The following is a 24804-nucleotide window of genomic DNA, read 5'->3' as shown; positions in this document are numbered from 1 at the left end:
ATAAAATTAATTAATATAAGTAAACAATTAAATATTAAAATATATTTTATGCTACCTATATTAAATTTATTTTTATTAAATATAAAATATTATATATTTTAGTATATCTTATTAACTCTATTTATTAGATAACATTTGTTTTGTTATTTATTTAATCAAGGTAAAGTTTTATGACATCTAGAATTACATAAAATGCCTGATACTTTGCATTTGCACTTATTTGTTTTGCAATTAGATTTACATGTGCAACGTTGATAGCCCTGACCACCTAACAATGACATAATTTTTAGCGATTTCTCGTAAAGATTTTTCTATAGTTGACACCTCGTCTACTTTAATGAATGGCTCAGGACAAATATCAAACTGAGACCTATGCTGTTCTATTGTTCCATCTTTGTTACCTACCTCATAGAATTCTCCATTTTTTATTGATACCACGGCAAATAGAATATTTCGTAGATCTCCTCTATATCTGTCCACAACAGGTATGGTGTGATACTCGAACTGTATCACCGATGCTGGTAGGTGGGAACTTATTAATTGATCTAAACTTCATTTTTTCAGCTTGGTGTTGTAGTAGGTATATACTTTTTCAAGTAAGGAAGTTTAGAACTAATTTAAAATTGTATTTTGGTATTATAAACCTTTTATATATATTAATATAACCAGAAATGTGTAGTATTTCAACATGTACATATTATTGTACTTCAATTTAAATTAATATGCAATAAAAAGTATAGATTGGTATTTTTTTCTTCTGTTCAATTACTGCATGCAATGCTAAAATTGTATCTAATATCTTCAGAAAAATTTAATAAATATAGATAATTTTGTAAATCTTCAGTTTTTCTTTTTCATTTAACATTTTTAAGGATCAAAGCTTGAAAAGCTGATATAGTCACTGAAAATTATGTATCTACCTACTAACTATAAAGCTGCTACCAATTATTAATTTATCTTTGACTTTTGTTATTTGTTTCAATTTTATCGTATAATACTTGTAATTTTAAGTAATTTAGTAACGCACCTTTTTTATTACTGATAATCATGTTTTAAGAAAAATACAAATGATATTTCTTCTGAACAACACCAAATGTTTATTGAAAATGATGTCGAAGCAGTTCCGTTTTCTTTGGAGAAAGAGATAAATCAATCCAGGGAATTTAACTATGTATGTGTATGTTATTATACTTTTCTTTTTTGTATCTTTGTACATAATATGCTTACATGTAAGTAAAAATTATTATTTTTATATAGAGTGAAGAGCAGTCACCAACCAAAGTAGAGTGTTATTGGAAAAACCCAAAACTCTCAGGAGTTGGTACTGCATTACGGTGTTAACAGCTAAATCGCTATAAAAACAAATATGTAGAAACTAAAATTCAACCTGAAAATTCTATACATTTTTTAAACTAAATAATGACATTGGGTGCTGAAAATAAAATTGAATGTCAAGTAGGAGCACATAAATATGGAGAAATAGAATGCCCACTTAAAGTCATATCAATACATAGAGCTATTATAAAGTTCAACACTGGAGTAGTAAGCTATATTTAGAATAATAACAAAATCATGTTCAAATTTACTTAAACCTATTTTATTTGTAGCTGGTACATGTGAAAACTTTTTTGATTTTCTGAAGAATGAAGGATCAAATTCACTTTATCAAGAAATAATAACCCAAACAAAAGATCAATCTAAATAGGTGGGTAAGTGGAATTCGCTCTGCTGTTCTTCTGCTATGCTCTGCATATTAATTAATATGTCTATGAATAAAACCGATTGCAAATTAATGATAATGAATAATACAATTTGCTGTACACTGATAACATGTTATAAGAAAAATATTAGTGTTTAATTTTTCGTTCGAATATTATTTATTAATGTAAGTATTTAAGTATGTATGCAAGAATGTTAATTGTTAGGGTGCATTTTTAATATTTGAAACAATAAATGCAATCATATGAATACCCATATTCATAAAAAAAACTCGTATCTTGTAAAACCGCATAAATATTACCCAGGAACAATATTACTCCGTGATCCATATAAACCCATTTGATTGCCCGCGCGAAATATCCTGGATTATAAGCAAAAGCGCGGCAATATTTACGGATTCAAAAATGCTATATTCCACCTCTCCCTTGATTCCGTAATAACTCAAGTACAACATTGCTTATCAATTTGTTTTCTTCACACATATATTTCATTGCCCATCATGAATAAATGCCTTGCAAGTTTGATCAATATTTAAATCATGGTTCAGGTCCTAATTGTCCACTATTCCTAAATACCTAATTAACAAGACAATAAAGCGCGTTTTTTATAGGTTTCGAACGATTCCAATGATTTCTTATGATAAATGTTCACTGGTTTTTGAGTTCTCATAAGTGAACGTATTGGTTACCCTGTGTTTGGAACGTTTGGATATCCGATATTCATAATCATGGCCTTAGAGGCCGTGTTCATAATATAAGTTGATAAGAAAATTATCACGTGTTGTTTGTCAATGTTTAGTTGGGGCAATTCTTCTAAATGAGTGAAAATGGATAAGGATATATTTTAAACATAGATAATAAAAGAATGGATATTAATGTACGAGGGATTTGCGTGCCGGAATGTAGATGAGAGACAGACTGCCTTTATATTATGGTGCTTCTCACTCTAGCAAGGGGTTTTATCATTATTTTATTATGAGACCCCTTGTAACCATAGATAATAAAGAATGGATAGGCCATAACCCCTAATCATACATTCTCAAATAATTATTTATTAATGTAGGTGCTTTTTTTCTAATCCATATATTTTTTTCCATGATATTTTGTATTTCTTTCTAAAATATTTTTGAACATTTTATTTAAATTGTAAAATATTTGAGAGTGGATTGTGGATATAAAATTCAATTTAATTTATGTAGATTTCAGGTTTTTGATGAAAAGGGGCGGACTAAAATATTAGATTTTCAATAAGTGATAACTAGGTATATTTATTTTTAACATTATTTATGTTTTGATAGACAAAACCATTTTTTTATAAACTGAAAAAATAAATGTATAAGTAGATATAACTGATTTAATAAAAGTATATAATTCAGTGAATTGTATGTGTACGAAACAAAAATAAAAACAAAACAAAAGAGTCTAGACATTATGCTTACTTGTCTTTATAGACCTACAACTGTACGGGTTACGTGGAATTAAATATCATATTATTATTTAATAAAATTTTAATGTATTAAATTTTTTTTAAATATTTTAATTTATTTAATTTTTAAACACATTTATTATTATATGTACTTCATGTTATTTTTTTTAGTTAACATAATATATGTATATCAACTAAATAAAATATAATTAAGAATTAAGATCATAAAACATTTATATAATATATAATATAAAGTTACGTTACTTTGGGATCTTAGGGTGTTATAAGACCTGAAACAAGCCAATTTTTTTCTTATAGGCAATAAGTACTTGCATCTCATTTTTAGTCCAAGTTCATCTCAAATTTAATTCCAAGTATTCTTTTAAAAAAATCGCGTTTTGAGAAAACAATATTTTTTGAAATTTTTCGCCGTTAACTTACAAGCGAAGGCTGTGAACTAGAATATTGTTCCAACGTGAACACATTCTGAGCAGACCTGTGTACACTGTACCTACATACAATGGTATATCATGATTCATACATGATTTTTGTATGATTAGGTACATTCATAAAAAAAATAGGAGTTTGTAGGGTACACTGGGTACACCATGTGCCATTAAATTTTGCAGAAAATATTGCATTATACAAATTCATTGTGTGTATAAAATATAATAATATAAGTAAAAGTTATAATAGTCACCAAAAATAATGTTTTTGAATTATAACAAAATAAAAAATATCGTTAGGAAATCTTCGTTTAAACATCTAATTTTCTCCAAGTTTCAACTTAAAATAATTATAAAAAAATCAGTGCTTATATATTTTTTAGATTTTTTAGTTACAATATTGCCCACTTATGAGATATCTCGTTTTAAATTTCCAAGCTATAAAAATTAAACATTTTATAAATTTTGAACCAAAAAATGATTTGCAAATGTTCATGATATTGACTAATTTTGTAGAAATCTGAACTTAAAACCTTCATTGTTTATCTTTATAGCAACTTATGAAATACTTTGTACTAATTGTTCAAGCTTATAGACCCAACGATAATTCTTTGATCAATAATAAGAAAACATTTTTTTCAACATTTTAAATGTCTATTTTGAACATTTTATCATGTATGTAGTAGGTACAGATAGCCCCTTCCAGCCCACCCGGCGACCGGCGATCGCCGGAGGCCATTTGGTATTTTTATATATCGAGGGCCCAGCTATAGCCAAATGGGAAAGAAAAAACAATTTTAATTTACTCGTGATTCTCGCTTTATTGTATTCTCAATGTAATATTGTTCATTATGAACTGCTATGCACAACTGCACAAGTAAATTTACCTATGGTGGCATTAAATTTGTAACGAAATTATAGAGCTATATATAATTAAAAAATGAGCAAGTTACCTATTCCCAGGAAAACGTCAATTTCGTTACAAACAAAATTCATGGTCCCATAAAATTTACTTGTACGATTTTTAATGAATATATTGAACAATGTTATAAAAATTAAAAAATATTACGTACAATTTCAACAAGTCATTGTGTGTTCTTTATTAATAATTACCTATTTGATTAGCATTAGTTATAAAAGTGTGTAAACCATATACAATTTTAAAATATTAATTATATTATTATGCTGTATTTTTGAAAATATAAGTTGCTTTCGTTCGATCAAAATTAAAATGATTTTAAAATTGTGTTTTCTCCATATTATAGATACCCCTCTATAACAGATTTAAAGCGTTTAAAAAAAAAAAAATATTTTTTATAGACATTGGCAAAAGGAGGCTTTTATTCATTTGATACAAATACAAAAAAATACTGTACTAGAATATCTATATAATATCTAATTAGAGCTACTGACTTTCCAATTATTAAATATACCGTAGGTGTATAAAATATGACGTATTACTATTTTTATTTTTATTTTGCATCTATTTAAACATTAAAAAGTAGGTACCAATAACTTTTTACAAAAATAATTGTCAAACCATTTATTTCTTTATTTTATTTATTTATTTATCTCATAGACTCATAGTTATAACACCATGTTCATGAGTTTTGATTCTAGTATTGTTATAGTTATGAATTAATTGTATTAATCGTACTTACATGAAAAGTAAAACTATCTGGGTAAAAATCATTTTTTAATTCTTTTTTTTTTTTTAAGGGGCCTATTGAAAATTATTGGGTTCAATCATTAGCCAGACTGACACTGGGTACAGGCGATTATAAATTATAATATTTTATTATTTTAATTATTTGGTGACAATTTTAAGTGCCTATCTATCTTCAGTCAGTTTTCTTGTTAGGTTAATGCACGTATCATATAAACATTTTGTTAAAATTAAAAGTTTCTACGGTTATTCATTTTTGAGTACGCCAGAAAAATGATTGATAACTGGTTTTGTGTAGAAATTACCTTTTTTTCTTAATTTTTTTTCGTTTTCATTGCGCTTTGAAACTACTGGGAATTATTCACTTTTGAGTTTTGAGCAAACAAAGTACCAACTTTCATTCAATTACCTATTAGAAAAAATGCTGAAGTGTAAAATCATACAATGTTCGTTGTCCTAATAGGTGATGGAAGACACAAAATAAAAATAAAAATAAAATATAAAAGCAGAAATCGTTTTAAAATCAATGGTGTGTGTATATGGACATTTCCTCCCAGACCGTTTTCAGTCTAGTAGGACATTTCCCCCCCGCCACCGATATTTTTGATGTGGACATTTTCCCACCATTTTTTAAAATTAATTATTGACTAATAATATTGAATTTGATAATATAATATTATTCATTATTTAATAAGAATTTTTTTTTTTTAAATAAAATATAAAATAATTTTTATTTTCATACATATAATAGATTATAAATGTATATGTTTGGTCAACTGAACAACTTACTTGAAACAATAAAAATTTAAAAAAAAAATGAGTAGGTTATAATATAAAGTAAAACATAATTAATAATTAATAAAAATGATTGAAAATTCCGACATAAAAATGATACATTTGAATTCTGATGTTATTTCTGAACATATATTTTATTTAGCCTTCGTTCATATTTATTTTTCATTTTATATTAAAGCTTTACCAGTTTGAATATTTAACAATTTAATAATGGCTTGTGAATTTGATTCAAGTAGTTCAGTGAATCAAAAATATACATCTATAATTTATTATATTTATGAAAATATTTGAAAATATTAGACAATATAGGCATAAATATATTTATATTAAATAATAATATTATATTATTAAATAGTTAACTTTTTAAAAAAAAGGAGGGGGAAATGTCCACATCAAAAATATATCAGGGGGGGAATGTCCGTGATTCGTGTGTAACATGGTGTATACGACGATACTTAATTACGTAATTACATAATATTTACATTATTTCAGCAGGGTTGTTAATATGTTTACAACTATAACAACTTGTAAACAACTTGTTATATACATGTTTAAAACATCAATTCAAAACATTTATTTTAAATATTTCGTTAATAGTTTAAAACGAACAAAACATAATGTTTAAAACAATGTAACTCCAAGTGAATATTGAGTTTTTTTTGTTATAAACTGTTTTAAATATACTGTTTTAGTTTTACTGCTTAAAACTCAAACAAATTTTTTTTGTTTAAGACATCGTTTTGAATAAAAAATACACCAACTGAATATTTGTAATCTGGTGTTATGCAAGGGACTTAATATAGGCAATTTACGACACTTTCCGGAAAAAATACGTTCCGGAATTATGCGGTCTAGACATATACACATATACTATCCGGATTATTATAGCCCCAACCCGTATTAATCCGGAAAATAAATGGGTGGAACGTATAAATTCCGGACCGTGTAATTGCGGAACGTAAATCGCCGGAATTCAAAAGTGAAAAACCGTATTTTCCGGAACGTATTTATCCGGACCATATATTTACGAAAAGTATTGTAAATTGCCTATTTGAACCCCCCGAAAAAGAAAGTTGAGAACTTAATTGCTAGATATTTGTTGCCAGTAGGCTAGGTTGACCCGAGAATCTTCTTCAGCTTTCATATTTCATTCTCAAATTTGATAAAATCGTTTTGCACTTATGTGAATAATTAGTTAAAAAAATTAAAATATCAAAAATCTAGTGTTGTACGTCACCCGATATAACTCTTCTCAACCACCTTTAATAAAGGTATTTTGCTCTGAAACAATTCAGTAAGCCATTTTATTGGAACAAAATTGGCATGTTTTTATTGTACGATATTTTCCCGCGTGTGGCGTGATCTTAAGTAGATTTTATCATCAACCAAATTATACTGAATATTAATGTCTATTATTGTAGATTTTTTTACTGTTAGTATTATTACGGTAGAAACTATAAAGAGGCGATAACTTAAAACTAATTTAAATATTTTTTAAATTTCATTGTGCTTATAAAATATGAGCTGACCCCGTGTATTTCGTTGCCTGTAAAAAATGTCAACTCTTATATGATTTAAATTTTGGTGCGAACGTAAACGTAACTGTAAATTTCTAACTACAAACTTCAAATTTGTTTTTCAAACAGGATTATTTGGCTTATATTTCTAAAAAATGCAAAAAACATGAATAATTCCTATACTAGGCGGGTTAAAGTAGCAACTCTAGCGGCTAGCGTACGCAGCGCAGCTTGTGGCCAATTAATCGTGCGACTCTTTTCGATACGTTTTTTCATGACGTGGTCTCCTTATTGTTGTTTTCATGGATGAAATATACGCAATACATAATGTTTGAACTGATAACAGAGAGGTAACGACGGATAACGGCCGCTATACGACTCCACACGGTTATTGGCACTAAATACCGAACGTTCAAAACATCTGTCCACTGTCCTAAATCCATGTTTCAGATCCCTTGAATTTGTATTTAGTCAACGCACATTGGCTTTTGATGTTACAACAAGTGAAACCGGCACAAGGATGTGTATGATCCATTGAGTTTCTGGTGTGCAGCTTGGCGGGTTTGCGGTGCTCGTGATTGTGATCAACTTGTCCATCGACCCATTACCGAGTGAGAAAATAGTAAGTTGACCATACTTATTGATATCAATTTTTTTCTTATTTGAACTTATTTAGTTTTATTATACATAGTTTTCTTGAGTTTATGGTCTTGGTGCAGGAATTAAGTAATTGATAGGTAATTTTTATCGCAAATTTGTAACTTCTATTATTTATATTTAATTATGTATAATGTATAAACATTTCCAATAAATTCTTGTGTTTTATCCTTATTGTTTCATTCGTATAATCAACATCTTACAGTTCATTATAATATAAGAAATCTAAAACATATGGTCCATTTAAAAATTATCTGATACCATTATGATTATTATATTATTATTAGGTATATATTGTGTTATACATTAGTGTTAATTAAATTTTAAGAAATAAAATTAAACTAGTACACTGTAACTTCTTGTATGTAAGATTTGTATAGGTACATAATACAACAGTTTAATATAATCATTATTCAACTATCTATTTAAAGTCGATAAAAGATAATTTTAAACATTTTTCTTATGCTTTACTATTATATTTACTTGGATGTCTAACCTACCTTGTTTCACTGACCCAACCTAATATTTATGTTTTTTTGTTTTCAAAACAATTTTCCTGTTATTTATAACTAAAATTATATTTTATAAATTAAAAATATTATTCCATAGTAAATATTTAGTAAGTATTGCTATACATACCTAACTTACTTCAAGACCTTTATCATTATAAGGCCAAACAAAATACATTTTCATAAGCTATTGCCTACTATAGCAGCATGCCAGTATTAATTAACAATTAATATTTTAATTCATACCTAACATGAAGTTATAACAACTGAATTATATCAAAACCATTTAAGTATACATTGTTCAAGTTAAGAAACTAAGTCCAACTTGTAAGTAGGGATGTGGCAATACTAAACGGCAGTGGTCCAGATACCTTGACTCGGAGGAAGGAAATGCTGCCCGAGAAAAAATTGGTTGCTGTCGACTATGTTTCTTTACTTGATCAGAGTTTATTAAGTATATAAATAGTCAATGCCATACTTGAGTTGAAATATAAAATAACATAACTAAAACATAAGTGTGCTCAGAAATGAATATCATGGAGTTACTAGGGATGTAAGCTTGAACAAATTTTCAAATTTTGATTTCTATGTTTATTTTTAAAAATAATTAATTTTGTAATAATTGTATAACAGTTGGTTACACTGACTACTAGATAATAGACATGAGTAATAAAACCACAGAATAACGTGGTTCTGTAACTATCTTATAATCATGGATTATGATCATGGATTTCCATATCTATGCATTTACTATTCATATTGTTTATTATCACTAATGACTTGTGGTTTGTAGTACTTTGTACAGCATTAATTTCTCTCAGGCCATGTTTTGTTGTCACTAGTAATGTCCATTGTAATTTTTAGTATTCATTAATATATTACATGAGTTATTTGTATCCACATTTGAACAATATCATATAAATGAAGAAAATGAAAATGAAATTAAGACGTAGACAAATGTTATTTGTACCTTTAAGTTGTCTAAAGCCTACAGAGGTACTGAGGTACCTAATATAAAATGTTAGGCTTGATGTTATAAACTTACTTGGCAGCCATTAATTAAAAAATTTTCAAAATTTTCAACTTTGAAAATTTACGTCAATAGTAGTACCTTCAGTATTTATAGGCCCTCAATTAACAAGACGGGTACAACGTATTGTTATAACGCTCAGCTACTAATAAAAAATGTAGTATTATCACTACTGAAACTTTTTGTAAATTGTAGCACCAAAGCTATTGTTTAAATCTAACATGAAAAATTTCAACAATTTTTTTTAAATTTTATTTTAATTAATTAGTAATAATAAAATATTATATTATCTTATCATTGGTTGTTTTGGTTATTATATCCAAAGAATATACTCCTCGTTATCATAGTATCATATATTTTGTATAATGTATTATATTGTATACACAGTGTGCTTTCCAATAAAATAATTTTTTAAAATTTAGATGTTTATTTAATCGTATGTATTTTAATTATCAACAAGTACATAGTAAAAATTTTCACTCTAAGAAGTATTCATTTTTAGCCCTTTACTCCCAACTATTTGCTATTTATTTTTTATTTTTTTATGTGTCAGGTTTGTCAGATCAATATAGTATAGTGTTGGTCGAGTAAAAATTTTTTTATGCTTGTAAATACGAGTACTCCCTTTGAATCGAGTTCTCGTATCAGTATTTTTATTATTATAAATTTAAAATACTATAAATAGTATTTTATTGAAAAATAAGTGTTAAAACTATAAATAACTGAAAGAACCCAAATATCTGATATGAATACCAGGAAGGTGATACGTGATAGTTCAGATTGATTACTAATTTAATATTTATAATTTAAATACTATTTTTCAAGGCTGGGCATTAACGAGTTAAAAATTTAAAGTCAAGTTAAAAAGTTAAAAGTTAATTTAATTTAAACATTTTAACTTAACTAGTTACTTTTTGCTTCGCATTAACTTATCTAACTGTTAACTTACTACATTTCTTTTTTAATAAACGTGAAATGAACGAGTTAATTTTTTCATTTTAAGAAGTAAGTTAAGTTAATTTTTTTTGTTTTTAGTTTTATTATATTTCACTGTTTCAGTCTGTTTTGTTTTCATGTCAAAAAATATTTACCGTGAATTTATATCATTCGAATAATCGAATCTAACCATATCGAAATACTTTAAAGTATAAACACTAGATATAGTCTATAATTTAGTTTTGGGTTGGTAAAAAATGAAGTAGGTACCTACGCTAGTGTTGTATAAACAAATTAACTTTTTTTAACTTAATAAAAACTAAAGAGTTAACAAATATGCATTTACTTTTAATTAGCTGAGTTAACCTATAGTTAAATCAAATTTTGTTTATTGGTGAATATTAACACTTAACTGAGTTAAAAAAAATCGTTAACTTGCCCAGCCTTGTTATTTTTATTATTTTATTGCATATTTGATATTATTATAATATTACTCTATATTGTAGAACTGAATAAATATTAAATAATAAACATTAAACAATAAATAGTTTAAATGTATTATGAATTTGTTGAGATCAATTAAAAATTAAAATATAAGGCAATTAAATAGGTAGTAAATAGTAAATACTAAATACTATTTGATTGCATATTAAATATTAATAATCAATTATATATTATTATAGTATGGAGTATAGACTTTAATAAATAATAAACATTAAACAATTAATAGTTATTAATTTAATTAGTTAATAATTATTATTATGATAAGATTAAATTAATTAATAATTATATAACTGTATGAAAGAAAATATAACATTTTTGGAAAATCTATTTTTCGTACAATTTAAAATACTCGAGCATTCGAGTACTCGAATTTTGAACTCGACTCGACTCCATATAATTGAAACTCGACTCGACTCGAAATTAAAAAACAATACTCGTCCATCACTAATATTGTATGATATGTGCAGGGTATAACAGAAGGATCTAAAAAAAAAAAACAAATTATGCTACTTAAACGTATGACAAAAATTATTAATATTATGTGATTAGTAAATAATTTAAGAAATATACTCATATCAGCAAATTCCCAAAAATAATATTTTTAAAAAAGTTATTACAATCCATCAGAGTTATTACAAGTTATTAATTTAATCAAAAAATTATAGATATTTTAAAAAATGCTAAAATTTAAACTAATTGACTTGTATAAATGTTTTTAACATCAACATTTTTCTTATAAGCAAATTCGTACATTTGCTATTTTGAATTTATCCAAAATAATTTAAATCAAATTTTAAATTTTTCATTATCAGTATTAAAAAATAAAAATAATTTGTTGTATATTATAAGTGTAGTGCGAGTGACAAAATTATATAAAAAAAAGCGAGTAAGTTGATGTCGCTCTTCTCATCAATTATTTCTCAATTTTTAGGTTCTCCCTCGTAAGGTTAGTAGACCTTAAATAAAACTACTTATAGGATAGCCATGGTTGGGAATATCGTAGTAACATGCAGTTTTGAACAAAAGCATTTTACGATAACCGATGATCATAGTTTATATGGATTTTATCTGTAACTAAATTATTCATGAATTACTTTAAATATAAACTTGTCGAAGTAGTCATTATTTAAGGATTAAGATAATGTACTATTGATGTAAATAATAATAAAATCACTAATAATTATAATTCCACTGTGAAAAAATTAATTCTGTGTTTTGTTTAATCCAAATTGTTTCATTCGTATAATCAACATATTATTACAGTTGATTATAATATAACGACCATAACATTATTTTACCTAACTCTAGGGACTAGGCCAGTCTATAATTCTTTATACATTTACCAATGTAACTTTTAACTTAAAATGTAACTTTGTTACATAACTGTAACTTGTATCTAGTTACACAACATAAAAGTATCTAGTAGTTTTAAAGTGACTTGTAACTTGTAACCAGTTAAAAATAATTGAGTAACTTGCCAAACCCTGAGGATAGCATTCAGTTTTAATTGTAAACAAATATACTAACATCAATTGTCCAGATGTATATTATATAAAAAATAGTATCAAATAGATAAGATTAATAAATTATGAGCTCAAATATGATTTAGATAATTAAATTTAATATCTACTTTGGATTAATACTTATTTTGATGTTTAGAATACTCTTAAATTACTTCAATGAAAGTTTTCATACAAGTTGAAGTCACTGGTGATGCTGATGCTGTTACCAGGTAATTGCACATAATTGAAATCTTCATTTTATTTTTAAAATTATTTTGTTCTATTTTTAATTTAATGATTATATTTTTAATTGTATAGTGAAAGATATGTTGAAAACACTATTGAAAATCCTACATGGTATACAGTTGAAGATAATCATGTTTCTTTGGTTTCTGAAAATGTTGAGGAAGTTATTAAGCTTGAAACTGATATGTCGGATGATTGGATGTGGGAAAGTAGAACTGAAATTACAAAAGATGTTACCAACCAAAGTAATATGAAGTTACCCTTGGAATGTCAGGTAAAACCCTTTTTAAATACATTATTTTTGTTGTATGCGATTTATCGCTTGTTTTCACATGACATATGCTTTCTACGTCATTTTATTTAGAATATCATACATATTATATAATATATATTGATATATTTTAATTAATTTACTATGTATACATAAGTTATTAGAAACATTTTATTATTTATTCACTTGAATATATATTAACCAGTGGTGTTTTCGTAAAAATTCTATTTGGTATACTCTCATTTATAAACTTAATGCAGTGATACAAATATACAATGGTCGGGACGCTACTAGTTTTTTGTAGCACGTTAACGCTACAGCTACTTTCCCCAAAAAGTAGCTCGTTACCACTATCGTTATTTTTTTCTAATGTAGCGCGCTGCTTCTAACGCTATTGTTTAGATGTAGCGCGCTACTTTTTCGCTACATTTTTAAAAATGTTCTTATTGAAAACTAGTGTTTGTAGTTTGTACTGATTTGACATTTGGTCACTGGACAGGACCCAAGACAAAAACTTCACTATTACACTTCATCATTATCATAATATAAATAAACAAATATAATCATAATTGATATTTTAATAATCACCAATTAGATTGTAGGTAGCAACAAAATAATGATAATTTTCGCTACGCTAACCGAAAATGTTTAGTGCGCTATAGTATTTCGCTATCTAAGGCATAATATAGCGACGCTACGTCAATCGCTATAAATAAAGTAGCGTGCTACTGTAGCGTCGCTACAATTAGCGCGTTACTCCCGACCACTGCAAATATACAACGAATATTTTGATTTTACAAGTTCAAAACAAATCAAATCCAACCCTTCGAAAAGTCGTCCGTGAAGTACTTTTTTGCAAGGCTCTTATGAAATACATTTACAAATTCTCAAACTTTAACAAAAACTCATTTTTTTATTACCTATTTTTCTATCTACATTTTTATTTTCACCAGTCAGATTTAATTTTTTATAATATTTCACTTGATAATTATTTTGGCAATTCTTATTAATCTGTGTCAGAAACACAAATATTTTATTAAAAAAAAAAAAATCACGATCATGAACAATGATTAATGCAGCTATACGTTATGTACTTAAATGTGGTAATAACCAATCCTAATTCTTTATTATACGGTTCTAACTTATAGATAATTAATAAAATGTTGTATAACAATAAATAATAACACAGAATATAGATTGCTTATTTTGTTTAAATATTAAAAGTATATGTAGTATTTTTACAGGGTATTCCCTAGTTCATTAAATGGTAAATGAGTGTACATTGTATTATGAATCCCGGACAAAAAGTACCTGGACAAAAAGTGCATTTTGAAAAAGTTGTACAAAAGTCCAAAATATATTCTATAACATTTTCATTAATAGTTATATAATATAGAATATTATATAGGAATATATTTCATATTATATAGTTAATATTCATTTAAAAAATGTACACAATTCATTTTCTTATAAAATATTTATATTATAATATTATATTGTACCTACAGTTTATAAATATTATAAACATTTTAAAAATACAGTCAATACGAACATCAATCACTCTACAATTATTATAATTATTATAATGACCATTATTTTGAATAATCAGGATAAGGAACAATAATCAAATATAATATATCTTCTCCGTGAAAAACTCTTTTGTTTAAAAAAAAAATCAAGAAGATCTGATAAGTAGTTCCAGAGTTTAGCCTGTAGAGAGATTTTCATTTCATATTTATATAGTTAGATTATTAATCTTAAATGATAATATATTAAGAAGACAAATTGTTTGTTCCGGGTACCTAATCTCTACTACTTACCATCAGAGAGCTACACTAACTAGATCTATAGGCTATATTTAATTTCGATAAGTGGCCCTAAATTTTTTTTATTGCAAATATGAGAATTTTTTATAGAAATTATAATAATAGGTAATGAAGAACAATATTTTTGTTTATTAGATGGTTGCTACTGGTTACAAAAAATAAAATAGTTTTTATGATTTAATATCATTATTTTAGACCTGTATTTTAAATTTAGTCATAACTCATCGCAAAATGAGCATGACTACAAATCACTGTTATGACTGTGTTAAAAATCTTTAATGGAGATTATGATAGGGTAAATCCGTGGGAAGTTTTGAACTTTTGAACATCACTAAGCCGGGTATTAAATAAAGAATTGTTGAATCATTTAGAGTTGGTATTTTTAATGGGCAATAATGTACACAGGATCAGCTAGTTATTAATATAATTATTATAAATGAAAATTTAATAGAATATTTAGTATTTTTTTACTTTTTGTCTGGCAATATAAATATTCTCAGACTTGTTGTCCGATAGTAAAAAAATGAGTCGTATTTTTTTCCAACTTTTTTAAAAACTGACTTTTTGACTGATTACCATGCCATATAACCATAGTTATAAAACACCACTGTTAAGAACTCTAAAAAAAACAATCAAAAGTATCTTTGCTAGCATTTTTAGACATGCCGACGCCAGCTAACAAGACTGCACACGTGTGAATCTAAAATTTTTGGAATAGAGTATAGATATACATATAAGGAGGTAGATCGCATACAACACTATGCGTTATAAATGGTGGCGTACATGTGGTAGACAGCATACAACAAGAATACTTTAAATTCATTAACATTTATTATTTTATTCGTAAATCATTTTTTTCTCACAGGACGTCGCAGATAATAATATTTACTTAAATCATGAAAATACAAGTGATAAATTATTTCATTGTAATATTTGTGGAAAAAGCTTTGAATTAAGTTATCTTTTAAAAAATCACTTGGCCGAACACAAAAAACAAATAAATTATAAAACTAATAAATGTATATTTTGTGGAAAACAGTTTAAGTTAAGAATTGGTTTGAATAAACACATTCAAAAAAATCACAATTCCTCGTATAAATGCAGATTTTGCAGACAAAATATTGATTTCTCTAATTATATCGAACACGAAAAATGCCATGAAAGAAAAGATCAAACTAAGTTTGATACTATTCCTAATACTAAACGGAATATAAAGCAAAAACAGTTAATTCAAACAACAGTCGGAGACCATTTTCAACAACAAACAAACATACAGCAATCAAGTTTATTGAGACAGCAATCAGTTGTACCGACAGCTTCGCAAATCTCAATGGCAAATAATTTCGATATCCTAAACATGAAGCAAGAAAAAAACTTGTGTACAAATGTCAGAGAAAGGAACAGTTCAGATCAAGTAGATTCAGTGAATATCAATGAATTAACTTTGGCAAACAAACCTCGTGATTTAATGGCGGAACAAAACCCTATTAATATAGCTAACAATAATATTGTATCTACAGTTAGGGAAACACTTTATTTCTGTATTAGAAAATTTCCTAATATTAGAAATGGATCTCGCAATGATTATGATCAGACATCACAAAACAATGTTATTTTTATATGTAAAATTTGTAAAAATTCTCCATCTACAGATATACATGCATTTGCATTACATATGAGTGATCACAGTGAGTGTAATATGCATGAATGTATTGTATGTGATAAAACATTTAAATCTGTAGTTCTTTGGACACACCATATGATCGATCATGAACAGCAAATAGATTCAAATGTGTCAACAGTTCAGTTTAATCTTTTTGAAACTGAATCTAAGACATTAGGTCCTATTAATTCTAGAAACACGGAACCTCGAGATTTTCCAAACTTAAGAAATAGAAAATTCAAGAAATCTTTATTGGATAATTCAGATTCAGATATAACAAGGTTAAATAGTGCCAATAAAATTAAACACCAATATAACTGTATTACATATAAAAAAGTATTTCCTTCCAAAAGCCCATTAAAAATGCATCAATCTCTTCATAATAAATCACAACCTTTTTCCTGTAGGTATTGTGATAAAATATTTTCTGTAAAGGGTCTGTGCACAGATCATGAAAAATGTCACATCAACTCAGACAATTTGTTATCAAAAAATAATGAGAATATTAAACTTGAACCAAATGTAATCCAAAACAGCATAAGTATAGAAGACAACACTGATTCTGGGACAATGTCAAGGAATCAAAATAACAATCTTATCAACCATAGTAATAAAAGCAATGAGAAGAAATCAACATTTTGCATGATTTGCAACAAACATTATGCACATCCTGGTGCCTTCACCAATCACATGCGTATTCATGGTGGTACAACATACAAATGTCAATATTGCCACAAGCAATTTAATAGAAAAGGCATTTATATTATGCATGAGAAAACACATGTATTTAAAAATAACATAGAAGAACATACAACGATACATACTTTAAATATGTATGAGTGTGATGACTGCGGTCAGCAGTTTAAGACAAATATTTCTCTAGGTCATCACATTATGGAAAACCACAGTGCCAATATGTCTACATCTAATAAAAATGAACATGTCGAGAATTATGAGAGACAAAATGCTTCTCTAGAAAGAATTAATTTTGATTTTGTTCAGTGTCAAATTTGTTTGAAAATCTTAAAAACCCGAAAATATTTGGAATGTCACATGAGAATACACACTGGTGCCATGCCATTCAAATGTGATAAGTGTAACACGGCTTTCAGATTTAAATCAAATTTAAAATCGCATCAAAAGAAATATTTGGCATGTTATGTCCCATAATTATATTTTAAGTGTAAATAAATAGAATTTTAAGCCATTAAAAATGACATCATATTTCAACATCAGCTGAAGTTACTTTAATGCCAGTATAATAATGTGGAAAAAGAAAATTAGAAAACTTGTGAATCACTTGAATCTCACATTCATGGTTTTATATTTTGTTTTATCCTAAAAATGCCTAGCTACTTTTATTGTTATAACTACTTATACAATGAAGTTAAGTTTCTACCATACATTCATTGAATTTATTTAAATATATATATATATATGTCATATATTTAAGGTATATAATTTTAATAATTAAATGTAAGTTTTAAGATTTTTTTTTTTATTCACTATAACTAGTATTGTATATTCATACATTGTCAACCAGGGATTTTTTTTTTTTTAATTCTTATTACATTGTGTATTTATTAGGTTTAATTTAATAATTAAGTCATTTTCATTTGTTTATTTTATAATTTAAAATAAAATGTTACTTCCATTTGTTGAACAACTTATTCAATTAAGTTAAGTTTTTTCTATATATTCATCGAATGTATTTAAATATGTATTTCATATATTAGAAACAATAATTAAGGAATATTATTTTATATATTAAATATAAGTTTTAGATTTTTTTTCATTAACAATAACTTGTTTTGTATATATTTATACATTGTCAACCAGGGAATTTATTTAAATTCTTATTACATTGTGTATTTAATTGATTAGGTTTAATTTAATAACTAAGTAATTTCCATTTGTTTATTTTATAATAACTACCAACATAATAGTTTATAACAAGCATTTGTAATTTGATGATGTAAGTTTTAATTAAACATTTGATATTTTTTTTTTTATAATTCTTTGAGTTTACTATCAATTTTCAGTTATACATTATTAGTGTCAATTATGTTACTCCCAATAATCTATTCCATGTTAGGTTGTTTAGCTCTTCTTAAAAATGTGTTTATACATTAATTGGTGTTGCAATATTAGTTTACATTGTATTGTGTCTTTGAGGTTTTTAAAAAATGTTTTTATTTAAGCATGTTGTGTACACTAATCACTTCCAGTCGTACACAAAAAAAAACAAACAAATAATATAAAAAGCACTTAAATTAAACACTGTTGTCTAGTGATCACCATTGATCATTTTTCTGACTTTTTCATATTATTTATATATTAATTTTACTATCTAATACATAATTGTTGTCTTAACTTAGTTTCACTTTTCCTAAATCTACTCAACTTGCTGATTAAGACTTAATACTAAATTTTGTCACACATCACATTCATGTTTACTTGACCTGGGTAATAGTTTTTAATACTAATAATGTTTATATACTATGGACATTATAACAAACAGTATTACAGGTAGTCTTAAATTTGTATATTAATAAGCCAATAGTTTACATACATCTTTCACATTTTTATACTCCAATGACTACATTCAAATTTGACCTGTACATAATGTTCCACAGGGAAAAAGTTCACCGCATGATTGATTTACAATTTAAAATATGGATTCATATTCTTATATTTAGAAAATACAACAATTTATACCTTTCAAGCATAATAAATAGGGTACATTAAAAATTTAAAAGTCGCTCTGCTGTATTGTAGGTGTTGTTGGTGTCAATTGTACTTTGGCAAGTGGATACTTCTTATAATATATAGGCACTAAAAAAATTAAAAAATTGACAAAGCATAATTTTTTTTTAATAGGTACACTTGATGTTCAAACTTTGACAAAATTAGATAGGTACCTAATTATTTTGTTGTAAATTAAAAATATTATTGTTGGGGACTTGAAACTTTTATGAAAATTATTATAATATTATATACTTTATGTAAGTATACGTACTTTTTTTAAATATGTCTATTTATACCACAAACTTATTCATGCCGTTCTTCAGTAGGCCGGTATTGACTCTCGACTTAATAACGATGATAGTATACGATATAAATATATGTTATACACTAATATTTTAATAAATGTGATGTTTTCAACAAGAATTATATTAAACTTATCGCGTATTATAATAAATTACTATACAGTAGCAATATAGAATATAATATACTGAGGCTGAGCTTAGAATCTTTTTTCGTATGCAATATTACAATGATTTATCATTGAATTCAAATTTACCACATCCTTAACTATTCAATACTGATGTACACTTGACACCTATAATGTATAGCATGTCGATACTTTCTAGCCCATGAGCTAAATTGGTGCAACTATAATGTTTTAACTGATTAATTTTAGTAGTCTAAACAAACACATTGTTTGAAATAACTAGGTAAATAAATTGTTACGCCAACTGAAAATTATCCAACTATTTATTATAGCGTATAACCAAATAATTTTTTTCTGTGCACTTTTTATGTCTGCATTTATGATTATTTACTTTTTAAATAAATTACACTAATTTAGTTTAAAAAACTTTTTTTGTTTCAAGGTTCTTGACTTACGGTTTCAAATTAAACTATATAAAAAACAATATTATTCACATGGAAATCCGTATAAATGTTTTGATATAATATTGATTTTACTGATGTTCAAGATAAGGGTGAAACGTCCTAGGTGATAAAAGTATAAACACTATAAACAGCTCCATGTCTCCGCGAGTCATGACAAATAAAGTTTCACCTTGTCAGTTGCCATTGTGAAAAATTAGTCATTAAAGTTTATTATAGTAGATATTTTATAAATAGTCAATTAAATAAGGTTATCATTATTAAACACTAGCTTTGTTTTAAAAACATAATATACCTAGTAAAAACTTTCAAATTAAATGTATATAGGTACATTAAATGTACCTATTTATCATTGTTTACTATCAAATTGTATTATAAACTTATCATTAATTATGAAATATGCTCTAAAAAATGGTAAAAATATGAAATACCTATGCTCTGAAAACAGCAAAATCACAAAATATGCAAAATAATACACTGTAAACTATTACTTTTATATTCGTAGTGTCGTGAAAATGACTAAATTTGCATAGAAAAACATGCAAATGCAATATCTTCAGAGCCCTAAAATGTCTTTGGCCGTAAACTTTTGAAATGTTTCAAAACCAACTATCAAATAACGATATAATTAATAGTTATTAGTTATCATTCTTACAACACTCGGGTAGATATAACTATTTAACAATTATCTAAACACTATAGATACGATCTTTGTAAAATACCGTGCTATACACAAATACAGAATATGTCCCGTGAGCATATACCCATTAACGGCCGTGGCGCATTTAAGGGGGGGGGGGACAATTGGGCCAAATGCCCCGGTCGCAAATTTTAAGGGCGGGAAAATGTTTATAGTGAATTATTACCTATGAGAACTATTTAAAAAAATATTGGGTACTTAACTAAAATGACAGCAAGGGACATAAAGATATCTGCTGAGTTTTTAAAAAATAAATACAAAACAGATTTGGGAACTTTTTATGTGGGAAATTTTCCAACGATTGTATTCATTTTGGCTGTTATTTAAAAACCTTTTCCAATTCTCCTCCAAGTATACAAGACATATTAGTGTCTATAAGAAAAGATTATTTAAACGATATCTTCCTTTAAGTGGTTAACTTGAGAGGTATACCAGCATGCGATCTCTACGTATTACAAATGCATAACATTTTAACATAACAAATTGTAGGTACGTCCAGCAGATAACATTTAGCTTTGTTAGTTTAAAAAGGTGGGTAAGCGGATGTCACTCTGCTGTACAGTAGGTACAGTAGGTTACAAGTGGGTCACTGTAATTGATGGTGTTAAATTTCAATTCAATGATATAATATCATTATATAAAAAAAACGATTCTGAGGGAAAACGACCAGTCAGCCTATGATATTACCAAGTATAATTGATGATATTATTGTAAATAAAGTAATTTATATATAACCTATTTACTTACATGGAACCTTGTTTTAAATTTTCAATCCTTAGCTATAAAAGTTGAACATTTTATAAATTTTTAACTACAAAATAATTATAACATTTTAAATTTGATAAATTTTGTCAAAATTCGAACTTTTAATGCATATAAAAAAAAAAATTTCATATGTATTTTTAATATTTTTCAACTGCTATTGTAACATTACATCAGGAGCATTGCATTAAATTTTCATACTTTTTTACACAACAAATAAAATTTTATTAATATTTATAGAAAAAAAACGGTAGTGGGGTAGTTTTTATTGTACGATATTTTCCCGCGTGTGGCGTGATCTTAAGTAGATTTTATTATCATTCAAATTATACTGAATATTAATGTCTATTATTGTAGATTTTTTTACTGTTAGTATTATTACGGTAGAAACTATAAAGAGGCGATAACTTAAAACTAATTTAAATATTTTTTAAATTTCATTGTGCTTATAAAATATGAGCTGACCCCGTGTATTTCGTTGCCTGTAAAAAATGTCAACTCTTATATGATTTAAATTTTGGTGCGAACGTAAACGTAACTGTAAATTTCTAACTACAAACTTCAAATTTGTTTTTCAAACAGGATTATTTGGCTTATATTTCTAAAAAATGCAAAAAACATGAATAATTCCTATACTAGGCGGGTTAAAGTAGCAACTCTAGCGGCTAGCGTACGCAGCGCAGCTTGTGGCCAATTAATCGTGCGACTCTTTTCGATACGTTTTTTCATGACGTGGTCTCCTTATTGTTGTTTTCATGGATGAAATATACGCAATACATAATGTTTGAACTGATAACAGAGAGGTAACGACGGATAACGGCCGCTATACGACTCCACACGGTTATTGACACTAAATACCGAACGTTCAAAACATCTGTCCACTGTCCTAAATCCATGTTTCAGATCCCTTGAATTTGTATTTAGTCAACGCACATTGGCTTTTGATGTTACAACAAGTGAAACCGGCACAAGGATGTGTATGATCCATTGAGTTTCTGGTGTGCAGCTTGGCGGGTTTGCGGTGCTCGTGATTGTGATCAACTTGTCCATCGACCCATTACCGAGTGAGAAAATAGTAAGTTGACCATACTTATTGATATCAATTTTTTTCTTATTTGAACTTATTTAGTTTTATTATACATAGTTTTCTTGAGTTTATGGTCTTGGTGCAGGAATTAAGTAATTGATAGGTAATTTTTATCGCAAATTTGTAACTTCTATTATTTATATTTAATTATGTATAATGTATAAACATTTCCAATAAATTCTTGTGTTTTATCCTTATTGTTTCATTCGTATAATCAACATCTTACAGTTCATTATAATATAAGAAATCTAAAACATATGGTCCATTTAAAAATTATCTGATACCATTATGATTATTATATTATTATTAGGTATATATTGTGTTATACATTAGTGTTAATTAAATTTTAAGAAATAAAATTAAACTAGTACACTGTAACTTCTTGTATGTAAGATTTGTATAGGTACATAATACAACAGTTTAATATAATCATTATTCAACTATCTATTTAAAGTCGATAAAAGATAATTTTAAACATTTTTCTTATGCTTTACTATTATATTTACTTGGATGTCTAACCTACCTTGTTTCACTGACCCAACCTAATATTTATGTTTTTTTGTTTTCAAAACAATTTTCCTGTTATTTATAACTAAAATTATATTTTATAAATTAAAAATATTATTCCATAGTAAATATTTAGTAAGTATTGCTATACATACCTAACTTACTTCAAGACCTTTATCATTATAAGGCCAAACAAAATACATTTTCATAAGCTATTGCCTACTATAGCAGCATGCCAGTATTAATTAACAATTAATATTTTAATTCATACCTAACATGAAGTTATAACAACTGAATTATATCAAAACCATTTAAGTATACATTGTTCAAGTTAAGAAACTAAGTCCAACTTGTAAGTAGGGATGTGGCAATACTAAACGGCAGTGGTCCAGATACCTTGACTCGGAGGAAGGAAATGCTGCCCGAGAAAAAATTGGTTGCTGTCGACTATGTTTCTTTACTTGATCAGAGTTTATTAAGTATATAAATAGTCAATGCCATACTTGAGTTGAAATATAAAATAACATAACTAAAACATAAGTGTGCTCAGAAATGAATATCATGGAGTTACTAGGGATGTAAGCTTGAACAAATTTTCAAATTTTGATTTCTATGTTTATTTTTAAAAATAATTAATTTTGTAATAATTGTATAACAGTTGGTTACACTGACTACTAGATAATAGACATGAGTAATAAAACCACAGAATAACGTGGTTCTGTAACTATCTTATAATCATGGATTATGATCATGGATTTCCATATCTATGCATTTACTATTCATATTGTTTATTATCACTAATGACTTGTGGTTTGTAGTACTTTGTACAGCATTAATTTCTCTCAGGCCATGTTTTGTTGTCACTAGTAATGTCCATTGTAATTTTTAGTATTCATTAATATATTACATGAGTTATTTGTATCCACATTTGAACAATATCATATAAATGAAGAAAATGAAAATGAAATTAAGACGTAGACAAATGTTATTTGTACCTTTAAGTTGTCTAAAGCCTACAGAGGTACTGAGGTACCTAATATAAAATGTTAGGCTTGATGTTATAAACTTACTTGGCAGCCATTAATTAAAAAATTTTCAAAATTTTCAACTTTGAAAATTTACGTCAATAGTAGTACCTTCAGTATTTATAGGCCCTCAATTAACAAGACGGGTACAACGTATTGTTATAACGCTCAGCTACTAATAAAAAATGTAGTATTATCACTACTGAAACTTTTTGTAAATTGTAGCACCAAAGCTATTGTTTAAATCTAACATGAAAAATTTCAACAATTTTTTTTAAATTTTATTTTAATTAATTAGTAATAATAAAATATTATATTATCTTATCATTGGTTGTTTTGGTTATTATATCCAAAGAATATACTCCTCGTTATCAT

At 26.6% G+C, this 24804-nt stretch overlaps 1 protein-coding gene and 1 pseudogene across 1 annotated transcript; one reads left to right on the top strand and one right to left on the bottom strand.

The window, feature by feature from the left end:
* Nucleotides 1-155: 155 nt before the first annotated feature.
* Nucleotides 156-1576, bottom strand: LOC132936401 (uncharacterized; annotated as a pseudogene).
* On the top strand, nt 1420-18098 carry LOC132948853 (zinc finger protein 675-like). The gene is made up of 4 exons (XM_061019525.1): nt 1420-1542; nt 12875-12936; nt 13025-13226; nt 15915-18098. The coding sequence occupies exons 1-4, from the start codon at nt 1420-1422 to the stop codon at nt 17880-17882; spliced, it is 2355 nt and encodes a 784-aa protein (XP_060875508.1). The 3' UTR covers nt 17883-18098.
* Nucleotides 18099-24804: the final 6706 nt, after the last annotated feature.

The sequence above is a fragment of the Metopolophium dirhodum genome, chromosome 1 (genome assembly GCF_019925205.1).
Source record: "Metopolophium dirhodum isolate CAU chromosome 1, ASM1992520v1, whole genome shotgun sequence".
Lineage (NCBI taxonomy): Eukaryota > Metazoa > Arthropoda > Insecta > Hemiptera > Aphididae > Metopolophium > Metopolophium dirhodum.
Note: the sequence above shows the minus strand (reverse complement) of the source record. Positions and strands in the feature narration are given on the sequence as shown.

What these genes read in the sequence shown, in the direction of transcription:
- LOC132948853 (XM_061019525.1), top strand. Translation starts at nt 1,420, where the DNA reads ATGACATTGGGTGCTGAAAATAAAATTGAATGTCAAGTAGGAGCACAT. An exon ending in TAAAGTTCAACACTGGAGTA is followed by an intron (nt 1,543 to 12,874) that starts GTAAGCTATATT and finishes GAATACTCTTAA; the next exon opens with ATTACTTCAATGAAAGTTTT. An exon ending in GATGCTGATGCTGTTACCAG is followed by an intron (nt 12,937 to 13,024) that starts GTAATTGCACAT and finishes TTAATTGTATAG; the next exon opens with TGAAAGATATGTTGAAAACA.